Raw genomic sequence first — 14,812 nt, 5'->3', positions numbered from 1 at the left:
CAAACCGGGCCTAGGGTGGGGCCGTGCATTGTCTTTCGACGTTTTCTGATGGACGACAATATGCGCAGTGAGGGTAGGCACACATTGTCGCCGGCGACAATTTGAACAGGACGACAAAATGTACCATCACAATCACGTTGCATGAAATAGCATACGAGACACGTCAGTGTGATTCACACACAAATTACATTCACAAAACTACCAAAAAAAACAACAAAAGAAATCTTTAAGCATCATTATCTGTGGGGCGACAATATGTACAGTGAGGGTGAGGCACATTATGTCGCCAGCGACAATATATACATGTGTAACTTTTCAGCCGGCGACAATATGTACCGATGGACAATATGTGCAGTGAGGGTAGGTACATATTGTTGCCGACGACAATATGTACAAAACGACAATATGTACCGTCACAATGTGCTCCTTTTCGAAGAGATGCTCCGTTTTGCGATACCCTTGTTAAAGATCATTACTTCCCCAAATTATTAAAAAGACATAGTATTAAAATGTTTATATTTTCAAGATCTAAATGCAAAGAAAGGTCGCTGACCGACATGGCTATGATATAAAAAATTATGTAAAATTTATAATTATATTAATTGATGAAATATGAAGATAACGATCAGTAATCATGCTCAAAGTCCATTGAAACAATACAAATTGTGAGGAGAGCAAACACGGACCTCTAAAAACATCAGAGATGGGATCAGGTGCCATGGAAGAGAAAGCATCTCCTGTGACCGGTCACACCCGCCATGTGCTCCTTGCCATGACTGGGTAAACGGAAAATTCCGTAGACAATTCAGTATGAAAATAATGGCCTATCAATTTGTAATGTATTATAAGATTTGTCAATAGCTTGTCTTGGTTTAGAAATTGTTCATACGTAGAACATGCTCTTGCGTAGCGAATCAACATGGAGACATAAAGTCCATTTGCAGGTGACAATGGTATACTGCTACATAAATGAGAAGTTGACAATAGAAAAACTAAAGTTAAGTTATTAGTTTGCAATCAATGTCTTTCTCTAGTGAAATATCCAAATATTGATACATTTAAAACGCTGGTCATTCTTTAGCACAATTAAAAGATGAAAGTCCAAGATTGAGTTGACACAAGGGTTTCTAGTATTCTTCGGCAACCTAACCTGATTGGTACACAGGGAATTCTTAGTTTTAACAGTTTCTTTTAAGAAATAAATCCGGAATGTTTATAATTATAGTTTATTGCAGTTAAAATCCAGATTACGAGATTATAATTTGTACTAGCTCTGTTTCTATAAAATAATTCTGTTTTAGCTTTTTTAGTTATCCAAAAAATATGGAAGAAGAAACAACTTCAGCAGAGACAGGGAAACATTCAAGAAATCAATCGAAAGTATGTTTGATACACTTTAGCTATGAGAGCAACTAAAAACAAAGAAGTTCAGTTTCTGACCTATTGACACCTATGTATAATACTTTTAAATATTCTTGTTAAAAACTACTAGTATATTATTCGTATCACAGGGGCACGATAAAGATTTTTGAAGTACTATATGTTGTGCTTTGATATCAAGTAGTCTTCTACAATCATTTTGATAAATTGATATAAATTTCTCTTGTACACAGAACTAACCAAAAGACATAGAGCTGTTGCACCTCATATCAAACGCCAAAATCAAAGGATAAAAAAATATCCAATATGCCGCAGAGCTGTATTCTTTGTCTTTCAGATTTTCAATGATCCAATATGGGGTCCAATCGAGCTGAATCGTGTTTGTGTAAAGATAATTGACACACCTGAGTTTCAGCGACTGAGATTTGTCAAACAACTTGGAGGCTGTTCATTTGTTTACCCTGGGGCTATTCACACACGATTCGAACATTCCATTGGGTATCATCTCTCTCTCTCTCTCTCTCTCTCTATATATATATATATATGTGTGTGTGAGGGTGTGTGTGTGAGGGTGTGAGGGTGTGTGTGTGTGTGTGTGAGGGAGGGGGTGTGTGTGAGAGGGTGTGTGTGTGTGTGATCGAGGGTGTGTGTGTGTGTGTGTGTGTGTGAGGGTGTGCGTGTGTGTATTACCTTTATCTATTACAGAACCTCATATCTAGCAGGACTTCTAGTTCGATCTCTTAAAGATAAGCTAAAACTTAATCCAGAATACAACATCACTATAGAGGATAAAGATATTCTTTGTGTGGAGATTGCTGGACTTTGCCATGATTTGGGTAGGATTGCAATAATTCTAGTATTTTTACAATATGAAATGAGGAAGGTTTTTTTTAGCCATGTGTAGCTATGTAATGTAATAGATGCACCTTTAGATATATTTTGTGTCAAAATATCGTCAAAATACATGAATATATTTATTAAAGATAGTGGTGGACTTTAAAATAATATTACATGTATTTCTGCAATAGGTTAAATAGGTATTCGTTACATATTTTATTAAAATGTAAAACTACGATTCAAAGCTTAGTTTTGCAAACACAATAAGTACAGTTTATGTTAATAAAGTATTGTTAACATCAACACATTCTTTATAGGTCATGGGGCATTCTCACACTTGTTTGACTTGCTGTTTATCCCTAGGATTGATAGAGAAACAAAGTGGACGGTCAGTGTTCATATGGAAATATATTGATGCATTTTGCTATGTTTTCTCAAATTGTATCTTATTGAATCGTGTGTACTTCCTTCCAATGAATGTTTTATTACAGCATGAGAAGGCTTCCATTGAAATGCTGTTCCAGATTTTTGACAATAACATGGATGTTCTTAGAAAAATCGGAGATGACGATTACGATAAATTAGACCTAGAGAAGGGTTCTAATTCTAAAGATAGGGCTTTTATTGAGGGTTTAATACTTGGGGTACAGTATTAATTTATTAAATATTGGGTGCAAACCTATAAGCAGCTACAGTGTTAATTCTTTGAATTTCAAATATAGTTTTGTGTATTGATTAGTACTTTTTCTCGAGATAAGTTTTTATTTCACCAAACGATAAAATAAAACAATTTTTAGACGAAAAAGCCAGAAAGCAAATCAGGGAGAGGAAAGGAAAAGGACTTTCTTTATGAGGTAATTTTCTCCAAAAATAAGACCTTGCTACAGTTTATTATTTTTTTTTGTGGACAGATTTATACAAGATTTTTAAATTGCAGATAGTGGCAAATGAAGAAAACAAAATTGACGTGGACAAATGGGACTATTTCTCTAGAGATTGTCATATGCTGGGTCTGAAGCATAACTTTCAGATTATGCGAAGTATAAAGCTGGCTCGTGTCATCAAGCACGACGATGGATATCACATTTCCTTTCCCATATCAGTAAGGCTCTTGTGCAAAAAATAGAATCCCCTGCTCTGTGTGATACTTTATTTCTTAAAAAAAAAAAATCAATATCATTAAGTTTATCAAAACTGTATTTAATTTAAGAATTATGTACATGTTATGTGTAAACAACATAGACCATGCACATTTATCCGTCAATTGAATTGGTTGCTTATGGAGAACATGTGTAAAACAGATATATTTATTTATCTTTTAGGAATACATGAATATTTTCGATATGTACCACGCACGCTATACCCTCCATCGCCGTGCTTACCAACATCCGGTCAACAAAGCTGTGGAATTAATGTTAGTTATGAATATGTATTTTTACTGAACGTAATTACATACATAGTTTTTTCTTTAGTTTTTGCAAGTTTTGAAATTAAAAACCCGTATTCATGAAAACTTAAGTTTCAATAAAGGCCGCCTATTTTTATCTATCTCGGGGGTTCGCGTTCGATGTAAACAAAAACAGCAAGTGCATGTGACCAAGGTCCACTTATAAATACATCCCTTCATCACTTGATTTCATAATGAAAAAGAGGTGAAGATCACGAACAGCGATCGATCTAAAAAAAATCTATAAACAATACAAATCTGTGAAGAGGGCATAAAGCAACTCTTTTCGTAGACATAATAGGTATTCTTATAAGCAATCTTAAAGGAAGGGATGAGATATTCTGCAGAAATAAAAAGTTAAATATTTATTTTTAAAATAAATTCATGACGCTCTTAATGGTAAATGACTATTTTTTATTTAAACATTTGATTGAAGATTCTAACGCACCTGGAAAATATTTACAGAAACAAAATACATGTCCCACCCATAACAAGATATTTGTTTATTCTATTTAGCTAAGAAGAAAAGTAATATAATAAGAAATAATGTAGTAAAGAGAAAAAATATAATCTTATACAATGAATTTATTCTTGACAGGATCACAGACGCACTGTGTTTGGCCGATGATAAGCTGATGTATAGGTTTGTTTTTTTACACAGTAAAAAAGAAAGAAAGAATAATTTTTTTCCATTTGATGTGTGGGATATGCTTTTATGTACCGACTTGTTTTAGGGCTGGAGATGGAAAGACCGAAATAAAATTATCAGACACCATTAAAAATATGGAGGCATACACTTTTGTCACTGATGGTGTCATTGATCGTATTCGTTTTGAAAACTTCGAAGATGAAAAATTCAAGAAAGCTAAAGAGATAATTAAGAGAATATTTAGGCGTGAGTTCTATAAATGTGAAAAGAAAAGTGGAATGGAAAGAAGAGTAAAAGATTCACGGGTATGTTATATTCATGTTTCTATGACCAAAAAAAATCGTTGAAAATGATTCATTAAATTGTTTACTTTGAAATTGAACAAAACATGAATTTTGAAGATTTTGACATTCATTCACATGAATAATTTTGAATTTTAATTAACGTATATTCTCTGGGTATAGTAATCTCAAACACAATAGCTAAACACTTAGAGATAGTGTTTATGTACTATGAGTATATCTATCTATCATATAATACAATTTTGCATGGGCTTCAAAGTAGGTCGATGTGTGGTTATAAGGTCCCATGTCAAGTTATACTGACCGAAGACACAGAAAGCGATAGCGATAGAGCTTGCGAGAGATTATTATTTTCAGTGTATGAGGTCAGTATCACTTGACATGGACCGTTCACTGAAGTCCCTAATAGTTATGTAATATAATCACTCAAAGTGAATAATCTGACACAATCCTAACCAACAGACTTGCCTGTCATTATGTCACAATGGAAAAGGTATGCTTCTAATATAATGACGTCACATTCTACGTTACTTTGGAGAGGCCATTTTTGCTTATTACAGTATAGAATGAAATATGAAGATAACCAAAAATAATCAAGCTCAAAAGTCCATTGAAACAATACAAATTAGGAGGAGAGGAAACAGAGATCTCTAAACAAAATCATAGGTGGAATCAGGTGCCATCCCCTGTCGACCGGTCACACCTGCCATATGCTCCTTGTCATGATCAGGCAAACGGAATAATCCGTAGACAATTCGGTGTGAAAATAATGGCATAACAATTTGTATGAAAAACGGCAGTCAGCATTCGAATTAATGATAGACTGTAGTTGCTGACAAGATTAATGTATCGATCACGGAATTTGCAAAATGTTGACTTTAAACGGGACTGTTGATATCCTTGTTTCATCAACTTATTTGTCAATAGCTTGCCTCGGTTCAGAAATTATTCGTATGTAGAGCATGCTCTTGTGTATCGAATCAACTGGGAGAAATAAATTCCGTATGCAGGTTATAATGGTATATTGCTAAAAATAGGGAAAATTGACGGTAGAAAAGTTGAATTCGTCAAGTTTATCACAAAGTTTTTTAGATTACTATTTACTTCTTTTTCTAGTAAAATATCCCAATTGTGAGTCGCGTGATATCACATTCTGTGGACGTGCTTTCGTGTCAATATCAGAAAGGAAAAAGGTAAAGATAACGAACAGTAATCGATCTCAAAAAAATCTATACAATACAAATCTGTGAACAGGGCATAAACACGGACCCCCCGGAAATTCCAGAGGTAGGGTCAGGTGCCTAAGAGGAGTAAGCATCCCCTGTTGGCCAGTCATGTCCGCCGTGAGCCCTGTGTATTAAACAGGTAGACGGAATATTTCGTAATCAAATTCAGTATAAAAACAAAGGCCTAACAATTGTATTAAACATGTCAGCCAAAAATACGACCCAATGGCAGGTTATATTTGCTAACAAGGTAATTATAACGATAATAGAATTTACAAAATGTAGACTTTAAACGAGGTTGTTGAAACCCCTGTAACATCAACTTATCTGTCAGTAGCCTGTCTCGGTTTAAAAATTGATCGTACTCGGAACATGCTCTTAAGTATCGAATAAGAATCGAAAAGGACGAATAGCATGTGACTTCCTTTCAGCCAATGAAAATAAAGAAAATAATATTCTTATATAATTTTATTCAATATCTATTTCTTGCTTGTGGCATGACATTATATGAAGGTAAGATATCGCTAGACAATAGAAAACGCCTATTCGTGATTTGCTTGTTTTAAAAAAGATGATGTGTTGACCTTGTTAATATTTCTTGAAAAAAATCCGATATTTTAATCTTTGTGTGCTTTTCTGGTATATGATTCAATTCTGTTTACTTGAAATCGCTTATTTTCAAGTGGTTGAATATTTCAATATATATATTCAATGGTACAAATTCATATTCTTTCTCGAAATTTATAAAAAAAATTAAATTCTTCTTCAGCCACATAATCAAATTTTCACAAATCAATATTTATTTTCATCACATTAGTACCAAACTTTACGCCGTCCCTTTGAAAGTTTTAAATAGTCTATTTTAAAAAAAATTAATTACGGCCGTTTTCAGCATCTTTTCATAATTAAACAATAATTATATGTTTCAAGAATATAATAGTGTTTCATTTTTAAGAAATTTAGATACGTGATAAAAACCCTTTAAGATTCTTCGACACCAGAATACAGACTCGGATCTGTGATTATGGATATTACAAAACACAGACTTTTTAACCACCACGTTTTACGGAAGAAAATACTGCTCAAATAACCCACTTGTTCCTTAACCTTCAATATGCCAACAAAGGAATTGACGCAGTTAATATAAGTTTATAATATTTTTATCACAAAAGGGTTGGAGTATTGTATTCCACAATATTTCAAGTTGAAGTCCACACCTTGTATTTCTTACAAAATATACATCGACTATTGCTTCCAAACTTTTTAATTACAAAAATAAACTCTACAGTGCCTAGATATCGAACACCTGAAACATAATCCTCCAACGTGTTCATGTTCTTCCTCATCATACAACTATAGTCCTGGTAAACACGTCATTACTGGTGAATAGTAAATAATGAGGACCTTACAATACTTAATTTAAAAGGGCCAAAATTTAGGGAACCCCGATCTTTCAACTGCGACATAATTTCATGAATATGATGGATTCTGTGGAAGATTGGTTGTTGAAATCTCGCATTAAGCAATTGAGGGGCGATGTGAAAACCAACTATCCTTCTGTGTTCAGTAATGCAGATGTGAAAAAGAATTAAAAAGATTACAGGATTAGTATGTACTGGCGCGCCCCAGCTGACAAAGCAGATAACAACTTGTGTCTTTGTTTGTAAGGCTCATTATTTCAATTGTACTGTAAACGTACTTTTTCCCACGGGGTTATAATCCCGCGGAATCACGATTTCTGTTTAATCCGCGGGCAGAAAATCACGCGGATTTCTTGGACTGTCCTGTATGTATGTCTTCAATACACTTTATGTACGCTGTGACAAATTTTCACGGAAAATTTGAGACGTGTAGATAGCGTAAATTAACTCACACGGAATATAGTATGTCTACAGTATTTTGGAGGAGCTGGGATTTAATTCTGCAAATGGTAATCCAACTTCTACCCATAGTTCCCTATGGAGAAAATTCTGAAAAGTCATATGTCAGTTTTAAATATATCTAATATTGCCAACAATCAAATTGATTTTATATCATCATACTTATACTGGAATCCTTAACTACATAAAATATACATAGCGGGTTCCAGTAAATGTTCGACCAAACCTCTTTCTTTACTCCTCACTAGAATATTAACAGCAGCGAAGGAGAAACTTCAGGAGTAGTGTACAACATAATATTCAAGAAGTGGTGTAAATCAAATGTGGATACTTAAAAACCCCAAGGAACTTTTAGAAAATTTGAAATCACAAAATTTTACCCAAATCAGTAACATGGAAACAAACAACTTTTCAACACTTTATACAACCATTTCCCACGAAAAATTAAAGTGTAGGTTTTTTGACATCATACAAGGCTGCTTTTAAAATAAAAATGGAACTTGTAAATTTACTTACCTTGTCATTGGTCATTTACAAAACTATTTTGTAAAAAATATTCTGATTTACATACAAGTACTCTAAAGTTGAAATTAAAAAGATGTTTTAGTTTTTGATCGACAATATATCTATGTAGTTTTTGGAGATCAAGTCTTCCAACAATCTGTCGGAATTCCCATTGGTACCGATTAAGCCCCGTTATTGGCAGACCTTTTTTGTATTCATGTGAAGCAGAATTTATTTAAAAACCTGTACACGAGAAGAAGAAAACACTTGCTGTGGCTTCAACTCGACAATTAGATATATCGAAGACGTATTATCAATTTACAATAGTTACTTCCATTCATATGTCGACTCGATATATCCAAGTGAACTTGAAATAAAAGATACCACAGAGTCTGACACATCTCTTTTATATTGGACTTTTGCGAGAAGCGCTGACTTTTACAGTCGACGACTTACTTTGACATTTAAACCTGTATTATGTACGGAGGTATGAAATTGATAAAAATAACAAAATATTAATACATGTAGTGGTTATAGGTATGGTGTTAGGGGCGCTAACATTATTTGCCGATATACAATCAACACAAGAGATGATGGGAGGCAGAATAACATAACTTAAAATATGTTTTTGTGAGGGTTAGTACCTCCTTTCAATCTGATTTGCTGAAGGAATTAAATAAGGAAGAAAAAAAAATCCCGAAAGGAAAACTTGGCAGGAGTTGGTCAAGGTGGAAAGGAAGAGGGTTAAAAATAGGGAGGTTATGGTTCCCTTCCCAGACAACGTAATATGTGCTTTGAAACGGCCCGTTATTACCTTTTAATTAATTGTTCAGCTAAATATTGATATCACAAAAGAGCTTCCATATATTGTCATAGTGTAAACTGTAAAAGTCAGCGCTTCTCGCAAAAGTCCAATATTTGGATATTTTACAAAATAAGGACGTTAATGGTTACTTAACAACAAAACTTTTCGATAAACGTGACGAATTCAAATTTTCTGTCGTCAACTTTCCTTATTTATGTAGCAATATATCTTTGTCACTTGTATATGGTGTTTATGTTCCCAGTTGAATCGATACGGAAGAGCATGCTTGATTTCTAAAACGAGACAAGCTATTGACAAACAAGTTGATGAAACAAGGATATCAACAGTCTCGTTCAAAGTCAGCATTTCGCAATTTCTATGTTCGATACAATGACCTTGTCAGCAAATACAATCTATTATTGAGCCGAATGCTGACTGAATGCTGACTGACATTTTTATAAAAATTGTTATGCAATTATTTTCACACTGAATTTATCTACAGATCTTTTCCGTTTGCCAGTTCATGACAAGGAGCACATGGCGATTGTGACCGGCCCACAAGGGATGCTTACACCTTCGTGGCACCTGATTCCACCTCGGATATTCTTAGAGGTCTGTGTTTGCTCTACTCCCGATTTGTGTATTATTTCAATAGACTTTTGACCTTGATTTCTGTTCGTTATCTCCATATTCCATTTAAATACGTTTAAACTGATGTCACATTAGCTTGCATGACCAAACCAAAGCCTGAACAGTGCTGATTTAAATGAAGAACGTTTTATTTACTAGTTTATCTGCATTATATCCATTAAATCAAGGCGAGTTTATTTTTTGTTGAACTTTTGTTGTTATTCTCGCGAGAACGTACTTTAACAAGCGATGCATTGTGGGTCCAGAGGTTACTGCGGAAAAATTCAATTGGATCAATGTGCAAAGTTAATTTTCTCTTGGCTCAGGCGTTGCTTTCAGGGCTCGCAGTGACGAGCAGCGCTTCTCGCCGCTCGCTACGCTCGCTATCATATTACATATGTTACACGGTGTGACCGTTAGTGAGGGCGGAGCAATCAAGAGAACTTTTCAACATTTTATTGTTTAATAATAAATCAGTATTAAAATTCAATTATACAGTAGTCAGTGTCAGAAAAATCATAACAAAGACCTCAGTCCTTTTAAAAGAATCCCTTCTCTTACCTCAAATACTTTTTCATTCAAATAATGAAATTTAATGGTTTACTAAATCTAAAAAAAGAATATTAGTATATAGGTTCCTGTTAAGATATTTCATCGTGAGTTGCCAGAGCATTCAAAATTATATATATGTTGCATAACGGGGAAAGAGAGAGTGTGCCCTGAACCAGTCAAGTATTCAATCTACCCAGGCCCAAGAACTCTATAATATATATATATATATATATATATATATATATATATATATATATATATATATATATATATATATATATATATATATATATATATATATATATATATATATATATATATATATATATATATTTGTCCAACAATAGTAAACAAACTTACAAACTTGCCTGGGCATCATTTCATATCTTTCACGACTACATGCATATTTAAAAACACCAATCTAGAAATACCAAGTCATTTAATTCTCATCTGTTACTACGAGAACACGGTCAAGACATCAAATTCAAGGAAGTATAATTGTCAGGAACCAGATCAGAAGACGAACTTGGGACCCAAACTAGAGACAAATGATCTACCTCCTGGGTTATCAGGACACTTGGAAACTGATCATCTGACGAACACTGAGGCTGTGTATCTTGAGGACTAAAAGCATCAGTATCGCAAAATTTCTGTCTTCTAAAAAAAATTTTGCAATGCATATATGATCAGGAACATATATAGGTCCCTGACTCCCTTTTATGATATATATATATATTTTTTACATTAATTGGTTACCCAAAAATTATTTTCTTAACTTTAGTGGAAAAATGCAGATTTCACAGTTAAAACAAATCTGATTGAATTAGTCTTTAGCGCCCTCTAAAACTAACATAAAAGCAGGGAAAGAATCTTTTATTTTTTTTTTAAATATCTGGAAAAAAAAACCCTCAAGAAAAGTATTTTTCCAGGAAATAAAATTTTGCCAATTGTTTATGTGAATATTATAATTTTAAAACCCAAACTTGTGAATAATAGGGTACACATCTGGATGTAATTTAATAGAATATTTATCAATGAATTGCCCCCTCTGCATCAAAGTAATTGATGTTTTGTGACATCCCTATATACCACACAATATTAATAAATGATCATATATGGAAGCTTTTTAAAAAAAGATATTTTTAGTGCTGCCAAGAAAACATTTATTAGCATAGAAAACTTTATTGATATGTATGCCAGGTGTATAGGTATACGTACATTTATAGTAATATTCAGTTTAATTTCTGCAATGTTGAAGTCGTATACCTCTGAGTACCGGTATATATCTGTGTACATATGTATTTATTTCAATTTACTGTTACATTTAGACTGAACGGCTACCTCTCGGTCCATTATACATTGTTTAACTTGGTTTTTCTCATTTGATATAGAAATTTATATTACAATTCTGTTTTATATTACATGTATTTAAATACATATACATGTTATAATATTTTTCTTTTGACGGTGATCTTCAACAAACTGCAATTAAAACAAAAAATAAAATTTTTGAAAAAAAAATCACAACAACAAAAATGAGATATATATAGACCTCCGCCTGCAAAATATATTCCTTTCATGAGTCCTTATAGTCCTTCAGTGCATAGTACGCAGTCTAAACAGTGACGTCACGGGAATTCGTTAAACCGATCCCCCCCCCCCCCTCAACAGTATTGTTTATTAAAAGTTGTATAAATCTGTTTTAAAAAAGAGATTACACATAAGAAATATTAATTTTCTACAGAATGTTTAAAAAGTCGGCAGTTTCCGCTGATTTTCGTCATTGAATGACGTCACATGTCGGGTCTATGACGATCGATTGCAAGTTAGTTGAAAACGAATGTAACAAGAATATATACTGTAAAGTTGTTTTTGATTATTGGAATTGATAAAACTTCATTAACGCAAGATTGGAATTAAAATTACGATTCACCAGCATCTCATTTATGCGATATTTGTTGCGAGATTCAAAATGGAAAAGACTACGGACGCCATATTGGCGACAAGGTTCCCAGTTCCATAGGTATTTTAATAAAAATATAGTTTTCAAAAGAATTCAATATATTTTACATATGTACGTTTTACCTATAGGGAGAGCTTTGCTCTCACGGGCCCGAAGGGCATGTGAGAGGGCTCCAACGTCTATAAATTATTTCTTTACTACAGAAATGCATCTATATACTTTGCAATGTTAATGTTGTGGAAATATAAAATACATCGATCCAATAATAATTGATCGAATTTTGCTCTGTGAATAAGCTGTCTCTGGTCTACATTTCTTCAAACGCATTACATAAGTTAATGTTGTCTTTCATTTATTCATCAATAAAATTGCTATTCAGAAGGCAAAGGGAGGAGAGCTCACAAAAGATCAGAAAATAATTCATCAACTGATCAAGAATGAGGACATTCATGTAGAGGTAAAGCAATCATGGTATTATGTTGGCAGTAAAGAAATAGTCTTTCTTCTCTAGCATAGATGCATATTGTGCAAATATCTCAACTATTAATTTTGCAGCTGACGGTTATTTTTGCAATAATTTCGTAGAATAAAATAATCAATTAATTTTTTGAGAATGATTTTTTTTGTTATAGCCTGTTGTTTTCAATTACGGAGCGAAAGAAGAAAACCCTATGGACAAAGTTTACTTTTATCGCGGCGATGCTTCAGATAAACCAACATATGACGAGGTATCATTTTAATCCAGTAGTGACTTTGAAATTTTTTTTAGTGTTCTTAGACCATTCATCGGCCAAATTTCCTTAAATTAATGTGTATACATGTGATCTGTTGGTGTTTTTCCTTTTCTCTCTGTAAATCGTCATGACTCACTATCACTAATAGACAATCTTTTCTTCCATTCAGAAATCTGACATGCTTCCTAGCCACTTTCAGGAAACGTATTTACGCATGTACTGGAAAAAATCCTCGGAGGAAGGAAAAGAAATGGCAACGGGGGTTTTTAAAAGTCTGCACGGTAGGCCTTAAAACAGAATCAACATTTTATTAAGAAAAAAATCCACAGTAGGTACAGAGGCATAACAGAATTATATATATATTCAATAAGAAAAGTTATAGAAGTCGTTTCCAATTAAAATAATCTCGTTATATTTTCATCAAATACTACGGACAAAACCCATGTGTTTTAATTCCGAATTTTATAGGATGTGCATTTGTGTACGTGTCATCTCCTTTTCATTATTATTTTTAAATATGCGATTAAGATAAGTGAATTTTAATGTCGGTCTGAGATAAATATATCCGTCTCTACCTGATAGTTTACTTGCAATTAAGTAAAAGTTAAATGTAAAAAATTAAATAATTTTTCATCAAAAATTAGGTCTAAATGGCCGATACCCTGTGTTGAAAATGAAATATATAAACTCAATATTTACACCTTTATACAACTAGATTTTCTCAATGTTCAAAAACCATTTTTCATTAGTGTATAAAGAGTCCTTAATGAAATACTAAAATATACAATAACCAATCTTACAAAGACAAGAAAATAAAGCGGACACCATCCTCCATGCTTATTATGCTTATGTGATCATTTTTTTTTCTTTAATTAAGTAAAAACGTCAGAGCTTTTGAAGCAAGGATATAAGCAATTGACTGTTGTCAATACACTGAGCAGATCAGAATCTAACCCATAAATGGATTTTTCTTTACATTTGTCTCAAAATATAATAGTATATTTAAAGCAAGTTATAGTTATATTATCTTGTATCTTTAAGTTAAAAACACATTCTGAATTAATATGACAAAATGCACAACAATAATTTTATTATTTAACTATTTTATAGAACTCAACTTGAACGGAAAACAATATTTCTTGTGAATCTGTCAGTCAGTCGTGAGAACGTCAGATTGAAATAAAGGTTATCTCGAGCTGATATGGGATACAATAATAAAAAAGCACGTCATCTTTATGTTATCATCTACCAGTATATGCACTTGTAATTTTCAGTATAATTTTTGTAGTTTTTAGTATGACATGAATTTTGAAAAAACAATGACATACTTTTTAAGATTCTTTAATTGTATCTTATGGTGATCTTTTATGATTTATTGTAGTCATTCTTAAATCAAATTTTTACACAATTTTATCTATGTATTCTATGCACAAAGTTATGCATGTAATTCTGATATATTATCATATACTAGTAAGTATATATTGCATTATTTCAATTATTTATAATTATGCTTGTAATTAGAATATTGGACATTTTCAACATACATAATTTAAATTACTCAATGTTATGGAGTGTTTTGTGTATGCGTTTTGTGATAGATATTTATTAATACTAGTACGTAAATCTGTGATAATTAATCATCCTTTGATTGCACAAAGTTATGCATGTAATTCTGAAATATTATCATATTCTAGTAAGTGTATATTGAATTATTTCTATTATTTACAATCCTGCTTGACTTTAGAATATTTCATATTTTCAACATATATTTTTATTACTCGATGTTATGTAGTGTTTTGTTTATGCATTTTGTGATAGATATTTATTAATACTAGTACGTAAATCTGTGATAATTAATCATCCTTTGATTGCACAAAGTTATGCATGTAATTCTGAAATATTA

General features: G+C 32.6%; 2 protein-coding genes across 2 annotated transcripts in view; one reads left to right on the top strand and one right to left on the bottom strand.

The window, feature by feature from the left end:
* LOC133192190 (phospholipid scramblase 2-like) overlaps positions 1-14,812 on the bottom strand; it is a 238,725-nt gene that overhangs the window by 79,108 nt on the left and 144,805 nt on the right. The gene's annotated exons all lie outside the window — the stretch shown is intronic.
* LOC133192965 (deoxynucleoside triphosphate triphosphohydrolase SAMHD1-like) lies at positions 1,309-12,915 on the top strand. The gene is made up of 12 exons (XM_061328964.1): positions 1,309-1,380; positions 1,718-1,878; positions 2,086-2,216; positions 2,535-2,605; positions 2,709-2,861; positions 3,015-3,071; positions 3,155-3,319; positions 3,540-3,631; positions 4,263-4,301; positions 4,399-4,618; positions 12,555-12,632; positions 12,808-12,915. The coding sequence occupies exons 1-12, from the start codon at positions 1,324-1,326 to the stop codon at positions 12,913-12,915; spliced, it is 1,332 nt and encodes a 443-aa protein (XP_061184948.1). The 5' UTR covers positions 1,309-1,323.

The sequence above is a fragment of the Saccostrea echinata genome, unplaced genomic scaffold (assembly GCF_033153115.1).
Source record: "Saccostrea echinata isolate AGI-Se365-2 ecotype Australia unplaced genomic scaffold, CSIRO_AGI_Sech_v1 ptg000025l, whole genome shotgun sequence".
Classification (NCBI taxonomy): Eukaryota; Metazoa; Mollusca; class Bivalvia; order Ostreida; family Ostreidae; genus Saccostrea; species Saccostrea echinata.
The sequence above is the reverse complement of the archived record's forward strand: the minus strand, read 5'-3'. Positions and strand labels throughout refer to the sequence as shown.